General features: G+C 41.3%; 1 protein-coding gene across 1 annotated transcript in view; it reads right to left on the bottom strand.

The window, feature by feature from the left end:
- LOC126548445 (uncharacterized) overlaps positions 1 to 26583 on the bottom strand; it is a 338395-nt gene that overhangs the window by 145291 nt on the left and 166521 nt on the right. Inside the window, exons 27-32 of the mRNA XM_055063629.2 lie at positions 24946 to 25150; positions 23041 to 23088; positions 17570 to 17666; positions 13438 to 13666; positions 4269 to 4514; positions 4126 to 4201 (exon numbers count right to left, since the gene is read on the bottom strand). Coding sequence (XP_054919604.1) covers positions 4126 to 4201; positions 4269 to 4514; positions 13438 to 13666; positions 17570 to 17666; positions 23041 to 23088; positions 24946 to 25150 — 901 coding nt within the window. The remainder of the gene's footprint in view (positions 1 to 4125; positions 4202 to 4268; positions 4515 to 13437; positions 13667 to 17569; positions 17667 to 23040; positions 23089 to 24945; positions 25151 to 26583) is intronic.

Raw genomic sequence — 26583 nt, 5'->3', positions numbered from 1 at the left:
TTTCGCCCCCATCGAAATGCGGCCGTCGTGGCCGGGATTCGATCCCGCGACCTCGTGCTCAGCAGCCCAACACCATAGCTACTGAGCAACCACGGCGGGTGAAGAAATTTGATCTGCTCTTACGTGTGGACAGAGAGTCAATGGTAGCCAAGCAAAAGAGTGACGTCAGCCTAGCTAAATTAAATGTAACAGCTAAAGAAGGCATTACTAGGCGCAACTTGACAATGCACGAGAAAGGAGGCTTGCTGTATCAGCACTACAGAGACCAAAAGGGCAGGATTCTGGATCAGTTAGTCGTACCTACTAAGTACAGGGAAGACCTTTTGGGTCTCTGTCATGGAAATGGGTGGTCTGGCCACCTAGGCATAAACAAATCGAAAGAGAGATTGCTTATGGAATACTACTGGCCTGGCTGCTTCAAAGACATAGAAAACTTTGCAAGATCATGCGACGCCTGCCAGCACTAGGGTAAACCTGGAGCATGAAAAGATCCTTTATAAAGGTATCGCCCTTAATATCAGAGCTTTCCAGATGACTTGTGACAGACACAGTACGGCCTCTACCAAAGACAAAGTCAGGTAACAGGTACCCGCTTACCATGCTGCGTCCGACTACAAAGTTTCTAGAGGCAACCCCTCTGAAAGAACTCAGCTTCACTGAAGTAGTAGACATGCTTTTAATAGTATTCGCCCGAGTCAGGTTTCCAGCAGAAATTCATGCAGATCAAGGGACAGTATTCGCCAGCTCACTGACTACCAAATTCTTACAAAAGTGCGGGGTAAAGTTAATACACAGTTCCATCTATCACCCTCAGTCAAATAGCATAAAGAGGTGGCATTCAGCGCTTATGCGAGTTTTGAGGGCACTCTGTTACGAGTACAAGGAGGACTGGGAGAATTGTCTTCCGGCTTTTTTGTTTGCTTTGCAAACGGTTTCTCATGAGGATACAGAGTTCTCGCCAGCAAAACTAGTATATGGGAGGACACTCCATTCCCCACAGAGAATGTTGAGAGATGTGGGAGGAAAGAGGAGGGAGTCAAACAGTGGTAGAGTATGTGATAAATCTGTTGGCAACACAATGACTAGTCGAAAAGAACATGGGTGTGCACAAAAGAACGCCAAGCTCTATTACGACAGGAATGCGAGGCTTCGAACGTTTAACGCTGGGGACCAGGTAATGATCCTCAGACCTTCACGAAAGAACAAGCTTGAAGTTCACTGGGACAGACCCGTTAAAGTGTTGCAGAAACTTTCAGATGCTAACTATACGCTGAAAGTGCCCGGTCGCAGGAAGGAGGTGAGAATATACCACTGCAATTTGACGAAGCCATACTTGGAGCAGAGCGGAGTGATTAACCTTGCCATCAAAGAGCTGGATGACATTAATACCGAGTTTAATGAGTGCAAGGTGACCTCAAACTCTTCAATCAGCCTGGAAGATGTTGGAGAACACTCAGTAAGCACGGACGCTCTTAAACCCGAGCAGCTATATGAGCTAAACGGGCTGCTAGGGGAATATTTCGACAGATTCAGCAATCGGCTAGGTAGAACCGAACTAATAATGCACAAAATAGTACTAACATCAACTGAACCCATAAAATTAAAGCCTTACAGGGTGTCTCCACGACAGAGAGAAATTGTGGAGGCAGAGATACAGCGCATGCTAGAGTTGGGAGTTATTGAGCCTGCTGAGAGTGGCTACACACCACCCGTAGTACTTGTGGAAGCCCCTAATAAGGACCCTTGTCCATGTGTTGACTACAGGAAGTTAAATGCCATCACCAGAGATCAGCTGTACCCAACACCCAACATTGAGGATACTTGTGGAATACTTGTGGAAGCCCCTAATAAGGACCCTTGTCCATGTGTTGACTACAGGAAGTTAAATGCCATCACCAGAGATCATCTGTACACAACACCCAACCTTGAGGAACGAATCGAAAGTCAGCGCTGCTAAATACATTTCGACTCTAGCTCTTGTGCAGGCATGCTGGCAAGTTCACCTTTCAGAAAGTGCCAGCTGCTAAGCCACATTTATCTCACCTGTAGGCACTTTTCGTCCTCGCGTTCTTAGCTTCAGGCTGAAAAACATGCCGTTTAGCTTCTTTAATTTTATGAATATTGTCCTAAAAGACTTGCAGGACTGCGCATTGCCATAACTTGATGTTGCAATTTTTTCTGACAGCTGGAAACAGCTTATATCGCACCTCGAGCAGGTGTTCTTGCGGTTGAAGGAAGCAGGCTTAACGATGAAGGTGGAGAAATGTAGGTTTGGCTGCTCCCAGATTACTTATCTGGGTCATGTTGTCGGCCAGGGCACAAGACAGCCGGCCAAGCTGAAAACAGCTACAATTGGAGATTTTTAACAGCTGTGCACGAAGTCAGACATTCGTTCATTTTTGGGACTTGTTGAGTACTATCAACGGTACAGTCCTAATTATTCACAAATAGCTAGTCCTTTTAATGGACGCACTCAGAAAGGGAGCACAGAGTAACGTGCACTGGGATAAGAACAAAGAGAACGCTTTCCAAGGTTTGAAAACGTTATTAGTTTCTCATCCTGTGCTTCGCGCACCAAACTATACAAAGGAATTCATAGTTCAGTCTCACGCAAGCGACAGGGGAATGGGTGTGGTACTTAGTCAGGTCGGCAATGATAATGAGAAACATCCTATTTTCTGTGCCAGCCATAAACTAACTATAAGAGAGGAAGCCTATAGTGCTTCAGAGAAGGAATGTGCCTTTTTGGCTTTGGCAGCCCAGAAGTTGTTGTGTTACTTGTACGGAGCGAGATTCATCTTCGAGACCGACCACTGCCCTCTGACAAGGCTTAATCAAATGTCACAAAAAAATTGCCACTTGCTCCGATGGAGCCTCATCCTCCAACAGTACAACTTTTCCGTTACCTATAAGAAGGGAAAATTGCATAGCAATGCGGATGGCATGAGCAAGCTCATTTGAAACTCGTTATGCATTTAGAGATCCAGACTAATATTTGTTGGTTTTTTTTATTATTATTATTTTGTTAAGCCAAGGCAATCTCCTTTCATTTAGCAGAACTCCATCCATGATTGCCAACTTTGTCGACACAAAATTCCTTTGAAATTTGCATAGCGAAATGCAGTATTTGCTGTTTCTGCACTCATGTTTTCTTTGAAGTCTGGTGGGTCTAAAGCAAGATCCAAGATACTTCATCGCTGTGCAGAGCCGTGTTGTGGGATGGTTTGCTTTGCTGCTGCCTGTCATTGTGAGATGTTTTGGGGTGTATGTCAGCATTTCGCAGCTGGTTGCTGCAAGCCAAATCATCCTCCTTGGAACCAGGCATTCTCATCCACACTGGCCAGTCGAGATTTTCCAGGTCACGGAGGAGCTGTTACGATCAGCCAGCGGGAGTGGTGACCTTTTAGCCTCTCCTGCACCACTGCAACGAATCACTTCGTGAAGCTAACAATGCGTCCCCTCAGACAGACCTGCGGCGACAACAAGGCGAGTCCTCTTTTGGCAATTTGAGTCTTGCTTGATGGTTCACTGTCACCATCACCGACAACCGGAGCAAGAAACTCCTGGAAAAGAGCATTCTATGGCATTTCCTCACAGACTCTGGTAACCGCCACGGTTGTTTGACAGCCGCTCCACCTAATTGCTGGGTCATCCCCAAAACCAAGACACGCCAGCTTGAGTCAAGGGTGACAATCTCTGTCTGCGAAGCTCCCCTCCTTTCTGTGTGTTCAGTGAACAAAGGTACCGGAGTGACTGTGTGCACCCTCACCCTCAACGCGGGTCCTTCGACGACTTTGGACGCTGCTATTGGACGAAGGTGGGACGGCAGATTTCCCTGGCCTAGGGATCTAGGGAGGACAGAAGGGATTTAAGCTGACTTTTTCGGCTCCTCAGTGTACTTCAATTCTGTCATGCTAGACTGATGAGGCATAATGTTCTCCACTCCTCATATTGTAAATAAACACAGTACTCCTCGTTCTCAATGAGAACATGTTCCTCCCTTCAACAACATCTTTAGCATGGATGAGTTGGATGATGATATGGGTATACTGCTGATGCACAGCTGAAAGGCTGTTCTATACAGTGACAAGCAAGCTCACAAAGAAGAAAAATGTATATTCCTACCTAGGCCTGTCTCCTCGACAAAGCCATACTTCTTCTCCAGTGTAACCAGCTCCGAAAGGTTCTGTGAGGCTTCATACTGCATGACAAAACAGTCAGGAAGTTAAGCACACAAAGTTTCCTGCAAACAAGAGATCTTATCTTACCTCTGGTAAGGCGATGTTGAGATTGCAGAGAGGTGCCTGAGGGGGTTCTGTGGCACGAGCAGCCCGCGGCTGACGCATGAACGCAAGCCGTCCAAGAGGCTCCTGGTGAGGATCCTTAACACGGACAGAAAATGGAAGTCGGTTCTCTCGGAAGGCCTGGAACTGGAGCTGCAGCTGCTCGCCCGACTTAGTCACAGGAACTAAATTGCCTCCAAACTCTAAGTACTGACTTTTCTTCTCCAGCACCTAGAGCAGAAACAGAGCACAACATCAGCTGCAAAGTCCAGAGGACTTCACGCACAGAGCACCTGTTGTGTAGCTATAATTTACATGTTTTCTAAGGTTTCATTAGCAAAAAGCCAGTTCAATATTCTTTAGGGCTAACAAAACACTGACGTAGTGTATTTTCATTCCCTCAATGTTATGATTGCAAAAAAAAAATTTTAGTGTAGAAGAATAACAGGGGTAACAAGAAGCTACACGAGGAGTTTTTCTTGGCATCATGGATTACCAGCTCATCCAATGACAAGCATTAGGACAAGTTTCGCTATTACATCAGGAAACTTGTACAGTAAAAGCTCGTTAATTCGAACCGCAAGGGGAAGCCGCTTCAATTCGAATTAACGAAAGTTGAACTAACGAAAGTGAAGGAGAACAACAGTACCCTGCGATTTGGAAGTAGTAGGGCATTTCAGATATTTGGCGTGTCAGAAAATGATGGCGTGTGCCGCTTCAAGTCGAAGCTCTGGGTCCAACTGTGCCACACCACCGATGTCCACCGAAACGAACGTTAGCCGAGGCTTAACACCATCACAAAGAATCGCAACGGCCAATACCTCCTAAACTGAAAACAGACGTGCACAACCGATGAAGACTGCCGAGACAAAGACGCTGAACATGTGAAGGTGGCGAAGGCCCCAATTCGTCAGTTCTTGATTGCAAGCGCAGCTGCGACGCACTTGATTCGCTGTGTTTTCGTGCTTGCCGCGCCAGCTGACGCACAACATTAGCAGCTGCACAAGATTTGCAAAGCCTCCGAGATTCGCAACGGGCAAGAAGTATTGGAGGTTACATAGAACGAAGAGGTGGCAGCCACCGCTGCCTTCTGGCCGACTCCATGCCGGTTATATTTTTTCTGATTTTGCCTTCTCTCGCCGTTCTCTCCGTTCCGGAGGCGACACAGCCTTGTGTGTAAGCAGTGGGTGCTTTTCTCTGGCCATGTGCCAGGCGGGACATAGTTTGAATTATCCGTGGCGGAACCTTCTCGCATTCGAATTAACGGGCTTTTTTATACATAGACTTCTGTGGAGCTTGGTCGGACCAAATTGTACAGTTCAAATTATCCATAAATTCGAATTATTGAAGTTCAAATTAACGAGCTTTCACTGTAGCTCCTATGACAGCAGTGAATACTGAGCATCACTTCACTGTGTAAGAATACAAAAAAACTTACTGCATTTACACAATAGTAATGTGCACATAATGGCCAGAAAAGAAAAAAAGCAGCATGGCTTATTTTTGCACAGAAATTGAAGTGTTGCCGTAGGTTGGGCAGTTTTTCACAGAACCTTGTAGTAATTGATACATCTGCTTGTAGTAACGCACCAGAAGGACCTACCGTATTTACTCGCATAATGATCACACTCACGTAATGATAACACCCCTGAATTTTGTCGTCAAAATTTGATTTTTTTTCTTTCCCATGTAATGATCGCACCCAGAACTTGTCACAGCGATATATTGTGTGCCAAGTCTAGCTAATGATCATCGCGCTTACCATCTGTCGAATGCCATGCGAACGACTCTTGAAGACATACCAAGCAGTCTGCACGCACCAAACATTCTTAAGCAGATACTCCATTTCATTCCTTTCATCACTTTCCGCACTTGCATGAAAAAAAAAAAAGCTACAACCAAACTTACCTTGGCTTTATTATTTGTAGGCTTCATAATGATTTTGGTCAACAACAACAAAACAAGCGCCTTTCGATTCTCGTCTGCACTCGTGGGCACGCAACAAATCACGAGCGACAATGATAGTGACCACGTTTACATTGATACATTAGCAGTGTACCCTATTCATACGCCGACGCTTGTAACGCAGCTAGGATATTCGCCCACCCTTAGCAGAAATGTGCCTTATAAGGATATTAGTGAAGACAAATGCCGCAACTTGCCCGCCATGTGTTTCTGTCACTGGCAGCTAAGTGCGCCCACCTCTGTTTCTGTCCCCTCAAAGTGTACATGGCCCCGTTATTGTCGCAAACTTGCCTATATTTACGATATTATTCATTACTGATAGAGAAAAAACTGTTTCAATGCGTGTAATGTACTCATGAGAAGAAACAAAATCACGTTCGGCGCATTCGGCTTGCTCTGCCAGCCGCCATTATTGTTTTGGTGTCCCGCACTGTTCAGCGGCAGCCACCTGCTTGCTGACCTGTTGTTATCCCGCAGCAAACGCCGGATGAAAACAAAATTTTCTTTTCACGGAGAAATTTAACTCGTATAATGATCGCACCCCTGAATTTGCGTCAATTTTTTTGACAAAAAAGTGCAATCATTAGGCGAGCAAGAATGGTAAATATCGTATAGGACACAGTGCCGTATCCTGTCCCCGTTTTCATGTCCCTTTACCTTCTCTATTTTTCTAACATAAAGCAGTGCAGTAAAAACAAATTTATGGCTCCCAAGACCAGCAAAGGACATGTAATTTTCGGGGTGTCAAGCTATTGAAAAATTTAGTGAGAGAATGTTTGTCGCAAGGCTCAGATACACTACTAAATCACTAGCATATGGCCAACAGTCTCATCCAAACAGTCAACTGATAAGCACCAACAATATAGGAGAGGGTAAAAACAGATGCTACAAAAGCCTGGCGCTAGTTGTTAGGCTGCATCCACATTAGTAAGGAAATGAATAAGGAATTTTGTACACAATGGTTCAATCACAAGGCATGAGAACAAACCAATGCAGCTACTGACATAAAGAGCTGGCAAGTGCTGCATTATCCATGAAAGCATGTATCTCGGAATCAAGCTACTGCATGTAAAAGCTGCTATTCATGCCCTTCCTAAAGCCTGTTTCATAAACTGCGATCCTGTGATGTATGCGAAGCACTTTGAATTGGTTTACTTTGTGTTATGTAGGAAAAGTTGTGATCTGGCTACATCACAATGTTGCCAATTGTAATGTCAGCACGTTTGTGCATCTCCCATGCTTGCTTCATTGCTGGAACACATGTATGACTGACACAATAATGTCCCAATGTGGAATTAGCCGCTGTGCATCAAATTGGTCCCAAATTAATGAGTATCTTACGCCACACATCTCTATACATGTTTGACAGAATCATTCCATGAGTATGAATTACAGTCTAGCCCACATATAACGGCCCCACTTAAGGCGAACTTTCACTTAAAACGAACGAGACCCATGAAACCGTCAAAATATACAATTCTGAGCCCTGCCGACCATTTACAGTAAACGCACGGCGTATACCCGGCGCCACAATGCGAAATAAAGATGACCTCCGACTCCTTTACGCACGCAGTCCGTTTTCCAAAGTTTCCTCGCAGGCGAACTATCCGTTTCGTGCCCCGCTACCCTCTCCTCGCCGCGACGCGCTGCCCACGGGTGTCGGCTCGTGGCTTCCAAGGTCGCCCTCCTGCCCTTCCTCGCAACTCCACTCCCATTCACTCACTCTTTCTTGCAACTCCTTCGCTGTCTTGGTGGTCACGCTACGGCACCAGCTAAAGTTGATAAGTTTCGTTTTCTGGCCATTACCGCGAAGCATGGAGGAAGGAAAAAAAAAAGCGAAGCAGGCCTCTCCACACTAGTCTCCACATTAGTCTCCATGATTTCCTCACTTCCACGCTTCGTTCTAGTTGGATGGGCCTGAGTTGTATTCAGGATGGCGGACGGGAATGCCATGCCTGCAGCGGTCACGAAACAAAAAGCACTGGACGTGGCAACGAAGCGAGCGATTTTGACGAAACTGTCTCAAGGTGCTAAAAACTGCGAGTTGGTCAAGAAGTACAAAGTGTATAAATCAACCATCTCAATGATTCTAAAGATAAGGAAAAGATCGCCAGCTGTGATGCCAACTCAACGAACAGAAAGGCCGGACTTCCGAAGCTGGCCTGCTCCGTAAAGGCATGCAAAGGAATCAGTCTTTCTGTATTCTTCAGCGCCCTGACTCCCAAGGAACTATGCCCTCTTCGGGCCATCATTTCTGATCGTGGAACCTGCCAACAGCAAGTAGGAGTGTTCCTGCATAAGTTTTTGTGCCTCCTCAACATCAATGACCCCTTCCTCATAAAGACAGGTGCTGTCTCCACCTTTCTCTGTGAAGAATGCCCAAAGGCTGTCCAAGCCTTTTCCATGGGCATTAAAGACTTATATTACTTTTTGCCTCAAGAAGATGTAAGTATGCATCAAAGTTGGCCATTGCATTGACAAATACGATGTTCTTAAGTTTCAGAATGCATAGGGTATCAATGCCAACAGGTTTTTAGAGCTCTTAAAGGGACACTAAAGGTAAATATTAAGTCAAGCTAAAGTGATAGATTAGTGCTTGAGAATCTCTAAGGCGTCAATATTATCGCGAACAGAGCCTTCATAATCAAGAAATCGAGGTAAATGCAGGACATGATTAGAGACTCCCCCGAGACATTTGAGCACTTGCCCAATGACGAAAGCACTCCTCAGTTAAATTCTGTGACTAGTACTCAACCACTCATTGCAAAAAAAAAAAAATCCTTGTATTGTATTAGTATAAGATGAAATAAAATGCTACTTGTCAAGTTCTATTTCCTTTTTTGAGAAAACTCGTTGAAATTACCCTTGACAACGACGCGGGTGGTCGAAAGGTTTCGTTTTCACTCGGCTCCGCACTACCCACGCTTTCGCGTTTCAGTGGTTTAGTTATTGCGTATTGCGCTAGTTTTGCTGGCTCGCGAAACTCGCACAAACAACAAGTAGCAGAGAATTCAACTTCCATGTCAAGTCATCGGATGCCCGAACAGTCTACGCCACTTCACCAAAAAGCAGCTGCAGCGGCGAATCCACAACTCTGTCTTGGCTCAGTACCGCAGTCTGTCGGGCGCCGTTTTACACTTCGATGGCAGCAAAGGGTGGTGATGGCGTGTGCAACGTCATCACTCCTCTGGTTGGTTGGCGGAAGGTTTGAATCATAAAGGTTTTCGGACCCTTCAGATGCAGTTTTCTCGTAAACTAAGTCTTTTCTTGGCACGAAACAAGTGTTGCGAGCTTTCTGGAATGGTATTTAAGCAGTCAACGTCGACTTAGCATCAGCCTTTAGTGTCCCTTTAAGGTTTTACATGCATTCCACTTTCATCAGCATGGAGGATAAGCTTTTTATACAAAACAAAGGTGTGTGCATCGGTTCATGTATTGCCCCTGTTCTAAGTGACATTTTATTTGCTAGCTATGACTGCAATCTTAAAACTAAGCTCAGCCAGACGAGCACTGTAAAATTTATGCTTTTTTTATGACTTTTTAATTTTATATAGTACTAACACTCCTGAATACAACCTCCTATATGAATACAACAATAAAACCCCGGCCCTCAGTCCCCAGCAGCCGCGAAACAACTGACCACGGCGGCGGTCAGACCTGCGACGCAGCAGAGGGTGCTAAGAATCCCTGGCTCTGAACAGGCCGCCATTGGAATCAGAACCTGGCAATGTTTAACGTTAGAATGTTATCTAGTGAGGCGAGTCTAGCAGTGTTATTGGAGGAATTAGAGGGTAGTGAATAGGATATAATAGGGCTCAGTGAGGTTGGGAGGACAAAAGAAGCATATACAGTGCTAAAAAGCGGGCACATACTGTGCTATCGGGGCTTAGCGGAGAGACGAGAACTAGGAGTCTGATTCCTGATTAATAAGGATATAGTTGGTAACATACAGGAATTCTATAGCATTAATGAGAGGGTGGCAGGTCTTGTTGTGAAACTTAATAAGAGCTACAAATTGAAGATCGTACAGGTCTACGCCCCTACATCCAGTCATGATGACCAGGAAGTCGAAAGCTTTTATGAAGACGTGGAATCGGCGATGGGTAAAGTCAAAACAAAATACACTATACTGATGGGCGACTTCAATGCCAAGGTAGGCAAGAAGCAGGCTGGAGACAAGTCAGGGGGGAATATGGCATAGGCTCTAGGAATAGCAGGGGAGAGTTATTAGTAGAATTTGCAGAACAGAATAATATGCGGATAATGAATACCTTCTTCCGCAAGCGGGTGAGCCGAAAGTGGACGTAGAGGAGCCCAAATGGCGAGACTAGAAATGAAATAGACCTCATACTCTGCGCTAACCCTGGCATCATGCAAGATGTGGACGCGGTCGGCAAGGTGCGCTGCAGTGACCATAGGATGGTAAGAACTCGAATTAGCCTAGACTTGAGGAGGGAACGGAAGAAACTGGTACATAAGAAGCCAATCAATGAGTTAGCGGTAAGAGGGAAACTAGAGGAATTCCGGATCAAGCTACAGAATAGGTATTCGGCTGTACCTCAGGAAGAGGACCTTAGTGTTTAAGCAATGAACGACAATCTTATGGGCATCATTAAGGAGTGTGCAATAGAAGTCGGTGGTAACTCCGTTAGACAGGATACCAGTAAGCTATCGCAGGAGACGAAAGATCTGATCAAGAAATGCCAATGTATGAAAGCCTCTAACCCTACAGCTTGAATAGAACTGGCAGAACTTTCTAAGTTAATCAACAAGCGTAAGACATCTGACATAAGGAACTATAATATGGATATAATTGAACATGCTCTCAGGAACAGAGGAAGCCTAAAAGCAGTGAAGAAGAAACTGGGAATAGGCAAGAATCAGATGTATGCATTAAGAGACAAAGCCGGCAATATCGTTAGCATACTTGAGTCTTCCGTTAAATATTATTAATTGGATTGCTGCCTACCTTCGGAAGAGGTGGCAATTTGTACATGTTTTAAATCAGTCTTCAGAACTTTTGCATGTTACTTCTGGCGTGCGCCAGGGAAGCGTTTTGAGACCATTATTGTTCTTGATTTATATGAATGCCTTGACAGACTTGATTCATGGTGGTGTCTGCATTCAACTGTTCGTGGATGACTGCATTGTTTTTAAGGAAATCAGTAATCCAAATGTACATGCAATATTACAAGAAAGCCTACAAGTCATTGGAGACTGTTGTATCAGATGGGACATGAAATTAAGTACAGAAAAAAATTTACTTTTGCGTGTTACGAGAAAGAAAATACCTAGCACATTTACATACTCAATTAACCAGCGTAACATACAGGAAGCAAATAAATGCAAGTATCTCGGTATCATTTTAAATAACAAACTTACCTGGTCATCACATATATCGGCTATTTGTACTTCAGCAGTACGAAAATTGTGGTTTCTCAAAAAGAAACTTAAAAGTGCACCTCCCAACGTTAAACTTATAGCGTATAATACATGCGTTCGGGCTACGCTCGAATGTGCCTCCACTGCATGGGACCCCCCTAACAAAAATGATATTCGAGAGTTAGAGTGTGTGCAAAGAAAAGCAATGCGCTTCATATTCAATAAGTACAAAATGACTGACTCACCCTACTTACTTATGCAGCAGCTAAACACCCCATCTTTACAACCCCGCAGAAAAGTCAATAGGGTGGTTTTTCTTCATAACTGTCTTGCAGGAAACATAAAAGTAAATATACCAAATAGTGTGCATCCCCACTCAACTAGGAAAGCTAGACACGCCCATAGCAGGACACTTGCCCCAATATTCACAAGGACAAATTCATATAAATACAGCTTCTTTCTTAAAACATTGTCGGACTGGAATGCTCTACCCCACACTGTTTTTTATTCAAATTATTTTGTACGCAACTTATAACACCTGTATTACCTATCTTTGTTGTTTTTCTTCATGTCTGATTGTTACTTGCTTGTTATGATGTTGTTTATTACTTGTATGCCACTCCTGCATGGACCACACGGTGGTCTACAGTATAAATAAATAAATAAATAAATAAATAAATAAATAAATAAATAAATAAATAAATAAATAAGGTTCACCATAGATACATAGAACATAGATTTCCTGATGGCATCTATGGATGGTGACATGGTTGTTTTGTGGTTAAGTTGCATTGTAACAGGCAATTTTAAGCAAGCAAAGAGTGCTGGCATTAATGGGAAAGCCCATGGCCAACTTGATGGCTTTATGTAGCAGCGCGGAGAATTTGTTTTCGCACTGCTGTGCGACTCAGGTTCATGGTAGATAATATCGGAGGTGGGGTATTAATAAGATGTCGCAAAGTCTCAGCACATGCATCTTTTAGCCCACAAGCGGAAGTAGAAATGCGATAGACCTTGTTTTAAGCTGTGATTAACAGTGGTATAGCCACCATCATCTCAATGAATGTGGAGCCCCAAGAGGCAAATAACTTTACGCTATAGTATGGGTGGCTGTTATGTTTGAGTATTATAAGAGACGGTTGCCATCACTGGCTTTGGACTAGCAGTAGTTCCAATTTGGCAGATCAACCTCTCACGCCAGTCTGGGTCGTAGTACAATGGGTACTGTTTAGAGTGTGCAGAGTATCCTGAATGTGACCTGCCAAGTGGCAATTTGTAAAGCACTCATTAATTACTCATTGCCACAATAGTGCTATTAAGTTGTGGCAGGCTTCAAATCAAATCAGTCGATTTAAATGACCCATCTCTGGCTTAGGAAACTTATCAGAGGGTAAGTTCTGCCCATGCAGTTATTTCTTTCCCTGGCTTCACTAGAAGCCACTAAGAAACGAAAATATGCAGGACAATAAGGAAAACTTCACCTAGATGCTGCTGATGCAAGCAACTTACACACGAAAATGGGCCACATGTGCGCATCACTCACACAGCAAAAGAATGGACTTTTGCCCGCAAGTCTTGCATGTTACAATCAAGCAAATTACACTTTTCTTTTTCCTGGCCATGAAAATGAGTGCACATTACAAATGAATATGCACAATGCTACATTCAAGTAGCTATGGGATGTGCTGTTACAGTTAAGTAAAACAGTTGTGATGGCACCCATAATGTCTTTGCCATTTTACATCTCTCATCTGCTGTTCTGTGCAGTCACCCATGGGCCCATCTGTAATGCACACCAAGCCCTTACCTCAACATCACGACTTTTGGCCACCTCAGTGAAGTGCTCTTGACTTTCTAATGTTTTGTCCTCCTTGTCATCTGTCATGCAGAAAACACGAAGCTGGGCTTCCATTGGGTCTAGACGCTTCGCAAAAACCACAAACTTCGCCATGAATGGCACGTGCATTGCTTCTGCATAAAGCTCCGTAGCAAACTTGGTCGCTTCACTCACTTGCCGGCAGTCCATCAGCCAGAACCTGAGTGACAAATCAGCAAGATACCATCACAAAGATGAAAAATATTCATGCTTTGTGATACAGAAGATAATCTGCCTTAAAGTTGTACCCCTCTGGCAAATTGTATTGCTCAGCCACAGTAAGTCTATTTCAATTAACAATAAATTTGAAAATGACACAGTAGTAACCTAGCTTTTTAGGGCACCAGACATAAAAAAAAAATATTGTGCACTACGTTGAAAGGATTCTTTGCTTAAAGTGTAATTATGCTTTATTTCACCATTTGGAGACGTGATCTTCCATCAGCACCATAAGCATGAGACACGTTTTGAACAGACATCGATCAGTTAAAATAGTGAAGGCACTGCAGCTGCACTCCCACGATTTCAAAAGCCCCGTCTCTGGGCTTGTTGCTATGAAAGTGCTAGTGAAAAGGCATTTCCCATCAGTGTAACCATTGTAAGATGTTCTAGGAAAGGCCAGTGCGAGCTCTGAACATCAACTATACAAAGTCTTGTGGTTACTTTTCCAAAGTAAACACTGCAAGCTTTTAACTATAGTGGCAGGTCTCAGCAGTACCATATGCTCTCTAAATGTTGCCAAGATTCTTCTCACCAGGTGTCCTTCAACACAGACTCCTTGGTGCAAGATAGAGACTACATACCCAAAGTTGGTCCCATAATAGTACCTTGCACAATCCTTGAACAACAAAAAGCGAACCTGTTGTATATACTGCAGTTTAATGTTTCCAAAGCTTGAAATGGCTTATGAATTGCTTGCCCATAATGAAAGCTATCATTTTCTTTTGTACAACGAATTTTTCAGCATAGAACATGTCACTTTCTAGGAAACCTGGCTGGCCTGGTTAATAAGAGAAAACCACATAGAATGTATCTTGGCTGTAATTTTGGAGGCTTTTCAAACTTTTCGACATGCCTCTTTCACACTGTAATTCTCATGCCTGAAACACAGCAGAAATGCATTTGATGTTGCTGTCACTTAAAGTAGAAATAATGAACAATGCCCTTTCACTGCAATATTGGTGCGACTATTGCGTGGTACAAAATAGGTGCACCAAGCAACGCACACCAAAAATGTCAAATGCTTTTTATGCAGTTGCCACTTTGTTTTCAGAATTTATAGCAAAACTTCTTTCATATCTACGTACCCCTGAGCCATTTCATTGAATATATTCCATTAACAAATTTGCCACGTATAAATATTTAGGCTTAGCAACACCTCAGGCTTACAGTGAAGCGCATACATTAATTACATCTACGTAGTGCTTGCAAGGCATTACGGTCAGTTGGACGAAATTTGCACAGTTAAGCTATGGGAATAAAATTCTCATCCTTTAAAGCTTTAATCAGATCCATAATGAAGCACCCCGAACTAATGTGGGATGTATACTTTTAACAATGCGCCCTGAAACTGACAGCATACATAGACTGGTAGTAATGTTCACATACATAAATTTCACTGTTGGGGTTCCCCCCACAAACTTTAAGTATCACATATGTCTTCATTAGAATCACAAACCAAAGCTGAAAGATTAAATTTGATTTTGCTGATTACACATGGACATGTTAAAAGAGAACAACTGTTTAAATGTCCACCCAACTATATTTACTTCATATATAGGTAGGGTTCAGCATTTCCACTCTTTATTTCCCCAAAAATCTGCACACTTTTTATTTCCCCGCCTTCGCGCGTGTGCGTGCGTGCATATGAATACGTGGTTCACGAATATTCTTGATGCTAAAATGAGCTGTATATATTGTGCATCCTGCTCTTCAACGCTACTGTTGTATCCAATACAAAGAATAACAAGATTTTTGAGAAGCATTCTAGCAAGGGCACAATACCAGACAGCAAAATGACTGTGCAGATATTAGGAGTTAGTGCATATGGTACTATTCGAATACAAATAGAATGACACCTTATTCATAACATTATGCGAGTACTAAGAACCAACAAATATTATATTTTTTTAAATGACTAAAGGTGGATATGGCCTTGCGTTACACCATCAGTGAACTTGCCCAGTTCATTCACCATAGTGGCAGCGCAAGGACTACAGAGACACTAGCCAGGGCCCTGCTAACCCATCAGTATACACACCCCTCCTCTTCCTACTTCTTGTTTGCATTGCAGTGGCAGGCAAAAATAGACACAAATAAGAAGTTGAGATAACTTGGGTGGCAGACTGGCACATAACCTTGACCTCACCATGCTCTTAGTATCAGAGCACGTGCAGGCTCGCAGCTGCGTGCCAGTTACTGCCTCTGCTCTCCAGTAAATTTACTTCAACCTACCCTTTCCAGATGAAACAGTTTTCCGGAAAACAAGTTCACTATATTCTGCCTGCCAATCACTGTCTTAGCACTCTAGTAAATTTATTTACCCTTTTCAGATTAAACCAAATTTCAGAGAATAAATTCACCATGCTTTTTTCATCTTAATTTCTTTTTCATTCAAAGAAAAAATGATAAACTAATTATATAGGCACAGCAGGCAATTCCACCTCCTCCTGTGTTTACAAAATGCTTAAAATTCAGCTTATTCTTAGAGCAATAAAACAATGAAACTTGTTGCCAGACTGCTAGCGTCAGTATGAGTGATTTTATAGAGTAAAACATTTATGAAAAGTAAATAAAAAGGCAAACCCTGTGATGCTTCCATCGAAGTTTCTAGGTTAAGTTAATTGTTTTATTCCTCAGAAGATACAACAGCAACAGCTTGAGTTTTTATGTAGTATTTATTTTTAATGTCTTACTCAGATATTTTTGATGTAATGATTTATAGATTTCTTGTTTTCTTGTTTATGGAGCTCTAAAATGCTTAACCTGTACTTTTATGGCATGTGTTATGTACTTCCTTCACCCTCCTGTGTCCCTGTAGAACAGTCAATATGGAAGTGTTTGATATGTTGTTGTTGCTGTTTTTCTTCACTGAGTGTTACAAGCTACTTATCACCTGCTTTCTCTTTAGCTCCACTCCTGTAACAGCAAATTACTAAGCTGAATGTACTGCTGAATGAAATAAATTAAATGAACATATATTGGCTAGTTTAACATTTCTTTGTGCTCAATGCAAAGTTATAGGCCTCTGGAAGTTAGGCTTTGTGATTTGCAATGGTCACTCATTTAAATAACTTTTGCTCAGCTACAAAAAATATCTTACAACTTAATTGTGGCAGAATAAAAAGTTAACTCAGATAACCAAAAAGCAGCCTTTCTTCCTGCATTACTTTATGAAAGAAAGAAAGGTTGCTCTAGGTAGTAAATGACAAGCTCCTTTTTTATGCTTTTGCTTTTGTTGTGGTTACACTGAGCTTATTCACATTTCCAAGAAGATATTAGTGGGAGGAACTTCCTGCAGTTCTGCAAAAAAGCAGACTCTGCCATATGAAAACCTTACACAACTTTTTGACCAGACTGATATAATGCAAAGGCACTCTTAAAATACCCCACATTTCTACATATCGTACAGGAAATGAAATTGATGAAATTTCGAAATTAATTAAATGAAAAATTACGAGCGTACATAACACAAAAAGAGTTGCAGAATGCATTCGGTAAAAGATAGAATGCCTACTTAATGCACAAGTGCCCTAAGAAGTTTCTGGAATACAGATTCAACAAAAAGAAGCTGAATTCTTTTATAGCCTCATGACCACTCTGTACAGGTGTGTAACCTACCTACACAACAGACTTTTAAATGTTAAACTGTACACCTCTGAATTTTAAACTGTGCACCGAGACCACACAAAACTATTTCTTTTCAGCTGAAATATTTAGGAAACTCACAAACCTTCTTGTGCATCAAACGAATTTTTCTTTTTGTACCATGATGCTTCATACCACTGAACCACTTTATTATTTGTACAGAAGTCTGTATATTATAGGTAGCAAGAAAGCTGACCTGGCTGACACTGTTGTTGTAAATGAGACACAGTCATTGACAAAGGTAAGTGGCGTTGACCCAGTCACATCTTCCCACTGAGCCTTGTTTGTACCACCTGAAAATTGGACATCAGCCAAGAAACAGAGCATCAGTGGCACATACAAAAAATGCATACTGAATGGTTATTAAGCAAGCACAAAATGATTGCACATTCTATAATCTATGAAATAACCAAAAGAAGCCCAACTGAATACCTAACTGTCAGACTGCCACATACACAGCGTTATGACCCACATCAAAAGGCCTTTTTCACACCCATGATGCTACACTGAAATCGGGCTCTGACTCTCATACAAAAAAAACAAGACCAAGAAGAAGAAAACACACACCATAGCAAAATTGATGCTTCAGAGACAAAAAAGTAAGCACTTAGTTTGCATTTTCCCATCCCATTACTACATGGACCACATGGGCAATGTTAAGGCATTGGGTGCCTAGTGCCTTATATTTCCCAATGTCACTTCTCAGTTTTCAGAGTCAGTGCCATATACACATCATAATGATATTAAATGCTACAACTGTAGTTGAAGAGGCTGGCAGTCAAAATGGCACTATCTGCTGCCTAAAAGCACAAGCAATGTCATAAAAAAGTATTAAAAACGCATATCTGACACTGAATAAAATTTTTTTCTACCTCAAAAGTGAGTCTTTTCATGCAAATAAAACTGTGTAGAATGCGAAGCCACAGCAATGGAAGTAAACCAGCACCCATAGCATATCAGATATTACAAAGAAAATCTGAAGATGTTCACCATGTGTGCTAATTCATCACAGAGTTTTTACAAGCCAAACATAAACAAAATGCTTTAGCAGGAAGCTCACATTGCTAAATATCACTGGTGTGCCATGACACAGCCTTTTGCAAAGGCAGTCACACTGTAAAAACACAATGACCAGTCCAAAGTATCCCAAGCAATGCATGCAGTGCAGCAGACTAGGTAGGCTAGAGTTGCCTATAGATAAGCTGCCACACGTAAAAGCCCCACCTTGGGAGCACCTATGGTAAGGGTACCTATTTGCTAAAGCAGAAGCATCAAGTTCTTACTTTTTCTTACATATTTGTTTTGTTATGCAAGTATCCTACTTGACACAAACATAGCAAAGGGTAAGCATTCTATGCTACACCTGGTGCAATTAAACTTAATAGGGCATGAATGGTGCTCACAGTTAAGTAGTTAAGCACACAATGTCATTAAATTTGCCCATGTGATACACATACAAAGCACAGTGTTGCAGCTCGCGTGAAGAATAAAGAAATGCCTACGGCTCTGCATAGCACACCAAAAGTGCTAAATCTCATACAAAAAGCAGCGACTTATACTCGAGTCTGTACTTTTCCTAGGTTTGTAAGTAGTAAAAGAATTTTGTACGTTTACAGCTGAACCTCAATATAACAAACCTTCATTCAACAAAAATCACACTCAGCCTCAACTTCCTCATTCTATTATGTTTATTTTACGATAGAATATATTAGTTTTCTTGAATGAGCAGGTGTCATTTCTCACTAAATATTTCCTCAAACAAAGTTCCTCAGACAACAAATTTTTTTAGTTGCAAGGCAGACTGCACATTTTGTTTCTAAATAACAGCAATTCCTCACTGCTATTCTGAGTTAATGAAATGCAGATCACATGTGCTCGTGGGACCAAGCATTCAAAACTTTTGCTTAATTTTGCATGGTTCAGGCATGCAGTTGTGAAAGAGCAGAACACTGTCATGGTCACACATACTGGTGCCGAATGCAGTTCTTAATTGGAGACTGTGTGCCAAGGCTTCATGAAAATCCAGCGTTTTCTTGGATCCTTACATTACATACACTTTTGGGATGACATGTGTTATCAACTAATACTACATGAAGAAAAACCAAAATCTGAGATGAGACTAATTTCATTCACATACTTTTTTTAGGGAGGAACAAATGTCACCAAAACATGGTGGCAATGAGTGCGCGCGCGCGCACGCACACACACACACACACACACACACACGCACACACACACACACAAACACACGTACACGCACACATTTTTTTAAGTTCTTCTATTGAAGCAATTTGCAATTTGTAGATGCCCTTGGTATACACTTCAGTAAACTGACAATTGACAGCCAACTCTAGTCATCTTAGTTCTGCCTGCTTTTTAGAGTTGCTGGTCACAGCAATAAACCTGCTATGACTTCAATATGTTGGTAGATGATGATAAGGCCAGTTTTTCAAGTTGCAGTGTTTCATTACAAGCACTAGAGGACACCTAAAATGGTCCCCAATTTTCATGGCATAGTACTTGCTGTACAGCTTTATGTTACTGTAGAACCAAACTGCAGTGATTCTTTCCATTCTCTTTCCCAGGCTCAGCTATAAGCACCTGAATATATGACTATTATATCAAGGCTAAACTGTATTACAGACCACAGAATAGAATGAAATAAAGCTAAATTTCATAATTTAAAGCTTTAATAATGTTAACAAAGTGCTATTCATTTCCTACATTAACTTTTGTCACTCCGAGGCACCATCTACTGCATTATTACATGTATGTATATTATGAGGATACTTAAAACATTGACAGACCCTTCCCCCTCCTTCTTTTTTACCCTTGCACTGTGTGCAAGAGCTGAAACACAACAGAAGTAAGTATATAAAAGATGCATTCCATAAATGCTGTCAATGACATTAAAATTAAGTACCTCATGCTCTTTTACCCCATTTTCTTCCAATCTAGGCTCTAGTTTGGTAAGCAATGCTCTTGCATATTTTTAATCATAATTACATGGACAGACTAGAATAATCCATAAGCCTTAAATACTCTTAATACCAAGTCTACAGATCAAGTTCTGGACATACTTAGATTGCAAGCAGAAACCCTGCACAAGATCGTTCTTGCAATGCAGGTGCACTCAGTACCTTGGTGCGTTCACTCATTGTTTTGAGGCACATTTTGACCAATCAAAAAAAGAATATGAAATTCTGCATCTTTATTTGGCTACTGCTGCACTTTGTACAAGTTCTACCCAATTAATGACAATGACAAGAGTGCAGAACTGCAAAATTTTTGCCCCCTATGTCCATAAAGGTATGTAGGTTCAACTGTAACCAGCTTGCCAGCTGCTGTGTCTATAGCTGCTGTAGGCTTAGAGATAAGGGTTTTGATTACACAGATATCAGGTTGTGTGAAAAAGAAAGTTTCATTATATGTGCCCAACTTGACATAGTTAGAGTATATTAACAGTGCTGGGAGCTTCTCAATTTGTTTTTGTGTCCAGTGATCACAACCGCCAGCAATCAGCTAGCATTGTGTTATCACAACAGTGATTTAATGATGGTGATACTTGCCAGTTTCTACTGCACACAAGAATAAAATACAGACTCTAACACACTACAAGATTTTGTTCAACTAAAAGCACATTTACGGTCCCAAGGTAACAGTGTGCCAAATAACCATGTGACTACCACACTTAATGTAACAAGCAAAGGCAGCTTTTGATTTAATTAGGTTCAATAAGCATGCAAAGCTAAGCTGAAAGATAATGATGTCTATCAGTATAGCAATACCAGCTATCATTTGATACAAATTTTGCATTATTTGACAAACTTACTCAATTAATCCACTGTGTACAAAGCAAACCAGTGACTTTCATGTTCTGAAATCTTTCGAAATGAAAATTTGATGCCAGACATTATTTGGTACTTTGAAAGCATAAATTGAGCCCTTTAAAAAATATTGGCTTACCACAAAAATAAAAAAAGCAATGTTGTGCTTTTTGTGCAGGCAGTGTTTGCAGTAAACATGCATGAAAAACACTGTGCACAATCTGTAAAGCCACTTACAGCATGCAAGGATGTAGGCTCTACAGAGAAATGAAAAAGAAAAGAATAGATATAACAAAGAGGGTGAAGACATGCACACAATTTTATAAAGCAGTATGCAGAATGTGAGATGCTTTAGTTGATGACTTCTGGCCAGCTGACACCAGGTGCAGCCCTAAAAAGCTGACCAAACACACTGCCATAGACCAAGGCAAACAGCAGTTGAGATATCTCATAAAGCTACACAAATTAGAGCTCCAAACACAAACACTATTGCCTGTCTTGCCCCTGCAGCCATTGAGTAACAAATGATGAACTAAAATGGACTCTGGCTGCTCGGGCACATTAGTGATTAAAAAAAAAAAATATGCTTCTCGAGTGTGAGTAAAATACCATACAAAGAAAGCATGGTACATTGACCTGAGTGCCTCTGCACAAGAAATGCTTTCATGCAGCAATGAACTAAAATAAAAAGTTAGGCCTTCAGTTTAGCTAGCCAGGTTTTTCAACAATGTCCCAAAATCCAAATGAAAAGCAAATAGTAACAAAGTCTCTTACTGACCTAAGAGACTACTTATCTCAAGAAGACAAAAACAAAAAAGTAGAAACATTAACTTCACACATAACCTCCTTTATGTACTGCCCAATACATCAGAACTAACACTTGAAAAAAGCCAACACAAGAAGGAAAAGAAAATGACTTTTCTGTCGTGTCTTTTGTAGCCGATTCAAGCGAAACTCTTGAAAAGATTTTTCTACATTTGCACAGGCAAGAAGATTGATGTGGACAAGTGGTCAAGACAAACTTTTTGAAAAATATGCTGTACAGGAAAAATATACTTGTATATACAGACTACACTTTTCAGTAGGCTTCTTAAAATTTAACAGTATTTATCATTAACCATTTTTTTATCACTCCACATAGCAATAAATTAATAAGAGGTCACTAATGACCCAATGGCTCTTGAGACAATGTGTAAAGACTCCACCAGGTAGCAGTACTATGGAGCCAGCAAGAATGAAATGCGAACTGTAAGTGTAGGCCTTAAATGAAGGTAAACTTATTTTGGCGCTTGTTTTACCAAATCCTACACACGTTAATCTGGTGTAGTTATAGGGACATTTAAATGCTTACAAAGGTTCACCAAAATAACTAGCACTTGCCCAGACTGTCAGTGGGTCTGCTTAGCATCATTAGAGGAAATTGGCAGAAAACTTTATGAACATGTATTTTGTGCATGCTGCTGGTTTTTTTTAGATTCTTAGTGGTAAGCTATATAATTACTTATAGCAGCTTGTCTGTGAAGGCAAGATGAGGAAGAAGGATAAAGGAAAACATTCAAGCTAGAAATGTTACACCAAAACAAAGAAGAATGTCATTAAAGCTTGTAGCTGGATGAGACCTGCATTATAAGTAACATAAAAGGAAAGAATGAAAGCTATCAATCCATGCAAGAAAAGAAATATGGGAGAAACAATACCAGAACACATGAGCATGTTGAATGGAAGGAAACCCGATGTCAAGCTCACAGAAAAATGTTCGGGTAGTCTCGAGACAAGCAAGAAATAAACTGAAGGAAGAGTTTAGAATAAAGTGTAAGAAGAGAAAGCCAAATGTAGAGACCTGCTTCGAGCCTGTACTCCCCAGTCAATTGGCCATGCCTTCGACTGGCTGCTCAAGAGAAACAGAAGGGTGAGGAGGAGAGGAGATACAGTTAGAGGCCGAGGCTTGAATCCAAGGTGAAAGTGGAGAAAGGGAAGCCCAGCTACTAATGGCCAGCCTCCCTGTGGCCATAAGCGCGACGACCATCCAAAGTGAGGTGCATGTGAAAAATTCTCATGCAGCTTTGTTTTGCAGGTTATACATCTCTGTGCCAGCAGCACATATGCCCAGGCAGCACAAGCAAAATAACACACAAAGCACAGCAACAGCCACGGTTATGTTTCTAAACAAAGAGAAGAAAAAAAGTACCAATATTTATTCTGTTCAATTGATCCGTTCCAAATAGTTAAGCTTGAATATGGCTTCTCAAGGACTGTCTGAATGTACCATTCATTGCCACGATAAACAGGCACAGAATTTTAGTGGTGCTAAGTTTTCTAACAAATATTTGGTCAGTATGAAAAGCACTGCATTCGAATTCAGCAAAACCTAGCTATACTGTAAAAAATATGCTGCAAGGAGGCACGGTTGTAGCAGGAAATTCTCTATACATACACAGACATATTGCACAAATAAGCATGTTTGGGCAAACAAACATTTATGCCACAGAATAAAACACAAATCGATAGAAGATTTACACCAATGGTGAGTAAACTTGGCTCTACAGTGACTAGCACATTAGTCATTTCCTAATGGAAGACCTGAAGCCACTTCAGTCTATGAAGTTATTGATAGAATTACAAGGTTATCCAGAAGTAACATAAGAAAATAATTGAAAGCAAGTGGTGGGCACTGATAATGTTGATAGTAGAAATGCACTAAACTCAAATACACTGTGAGCACACGCGCATGTGCAACAAAGCACGTAATTTAAGCCTAAGGTGCATAGGAGGATGCAAAAAGAAAAAGATGTTATACCTGTTACATTATTTTTAAGTTACATCATGCATTACTAAGATAGATGCCAAGCGTTGAAAAAATGTGAGCTTGAGCTCAGCCTCTATTCAGCATGTTCCAAGTTAACAGGTTTAAGAAAAATTATGTGACATCCAAAACTGACAATAAAGATAATATTCACTTACCTTTGGCCTCTCAATTTAAGGCAACTTCACTGTGCTTATATGGAAGATTTAAACACGAAAGGAACACTTACTGGAACTGTTAAATTTAAAAAGCCTAATGCAGCAGAGTTGCTTATGAGCTGCTTGCATATGTGTCTATATAAGTGAATGCATGGCAAACAGGTGCACTGCAAACAATGCAACTAAGTTGGTCAAACTACCTCAAAAATATTTACTCAAATCATCAACGATATACAGTAACATGCAAGGAAAAATACCAGGAAAGTCAGGAGCAATCGGAATGTAATGAAATTTGGCCTTGAAGTAATAAAATCACAAATTAATTTGCGTTAGATGAACAGCATGAAGAAAATATTGAAACTAGCCAACTTGTCCAATGTGCATACATGCTGCAGACATGCAAGTAGTTAGAGGTGAGCACATCTCTTGTTGCTCCCTTTGGTTTACCTGAACTACATGCTTCTCACGAAATATGTATAATACAGTGCCCTTCCTGGTATAAAAGAAAGGAATTAATAGTTAAAGAATAGAAAGTACACGTTACAATTAAAGACTAGGCAATATGCTTTGTCTTGGGCACACATCAACAGTTCTTCAATCCAAAATGCAAAACCGCAGATGTGCTCGAATGCCATGGACAAACATAATCAACTATGACATAAGAAATGGCATATATAGTGACCCACCACACCACGAATGAGTGCAGTGAAAGGAGAGCAACCCTTTCCTGACAAGTGACAGGAAGCCAGAGAAACAGCTTAAGCTTTTTTCAGGCAGGAGTTACCTGTTATGCTGCACAGTAGGCGCAGAGTAGGAGCATCACCAGCATATTGGTTGATCATGCCTTTGGTTGCCGCCTGTGGCACAGGGATGGTCAAAGTTATTGGCTTGTGGAACTTGCGGCGCCGGGGCTCCACAGTTACTATAGGGCTCACTGCCACACGATGGCCCAAAAGCTTGGTCACCAGCTCTGCAGGAATTGGCTGGGCCTGAAAAATAAAGCACACACAAGAAACTTTATCCAGTACACAAACCAACAATGGTTCCACAACATGTAAAAAAAAGCTATTTTGCTTAAAGCACAGATGCCACCAAAAGGTAAAAGAAATAAAACCACTATCCTTTAAAAATAAGTGAGCCTCTCACACGTTTCCTGTGCAACACAGGAATATATCCCTGATGATAATAAGAGCAAGTAAACTATATTTGGGGTGGCAGATACAGCAGCAATCAATGAACAATTAGGTTTGGTTGCAGCATTTTCATTTTTTTTTTCTTGATGTCATGCACAGCACGAGGCAAATGAGTACAACACAAAACATTTGAAAATGCCATTAAGAATTGCAGCGTGCTTTTCTTTAGCAGGACTCTTAACACTGCTAATATTCTTGGTGAACTTTACTAGAAAATTTAAAGCATCTGACCACCTCCACGATTAGACATCACGCTCTTGTGTACAGCCTTCCCATGAAATGTTCAAAACGAACACCCACGCATAGCAAGACAGGCACAAAGTGGAGGCCCTTTGCCTATAACTGGATAAAACAAAAGAAGACTGCTGCCTTTGAGAAATAACTAAAGTGTAAACATGCACATTAAAGAATTGTTGAAGTTAAAAGCACAAAAGCTTTAAATTTTCATTATTTAGAGAAACAACAACCAAGACAACCAAAACTAGATTGCTGTGTACCAGTAGCAAACATAAATGACACATGGAGAACAAACATCCTACCAAACAGTATGCATTATTAGCAAGCAGCCTGGACAGCCTAGTGCTCTAAATTCTGGAGATCTATATACCTGCGCATGGATCACAACTCTTACTATTGCAACTAACGAGACATAATAGGGCAACTGCATAGAAGCAACCAAATATAACAAAAGCAGGAGGATGGAAGAATTATATTTTGTGTCCAATATACAAACCATGTCCAATGTACACACTTCAGGTTTATAAACAACTTCGTTCAATTATTACAGGTGCTGCATGGACATCAATTCTGGCCCAGACAAATGTGCCCCTGGAAGTAAAGCTGTACTCAGCAGAATAGAGACTTCATCATTGACCATGAGTAGAAATGTAGTCTACAGCAGCAGAGCCAATTTTCATAACATCTCAGGGATGTGCCCTTATCAAATACAAATAACTTGCTCATGTTGCATGTTGCAACACCACTTCTTTCATCTGATGGAGTCCATATTGTCTTCAACATGAATAGTACAAGCAGGTGCAATTGCAACAACTCATCTCTACAGTCGTAATCTCTACAGCACATCTCTACAGTCGTAATCAGCAGTACGTAACAGCAAAACTTGTGAAATTCACAATGTTTGTGAGTGGTGTCAATTATTCCGTGTTGTTAAGTGGCAATGGCAAGCAGTCTTCTACTTTAAAGCGATGCTAATGAGCAAAATTAATTCA

The sequence above is a fragment of the Dermacentor andersoni genome, chromosome 1, assembly GCF_023375885.2.
Source record: "Dermacentor andersoni chromosome 1, qqDerAnde1_hic_scaffold, whole genome shotgun sequence".
Lineage (NCBI taxonomy): Eukaryota > Metazoa > Arthropoda > Arachnida > Ixodida > Ixodidae > Dermacentor > Dermacentor andersoni.
Note: the sequence above shows the minus strand (reverse complement) of the source record. Positions and strands in the feature narration are given on the sequence as shown.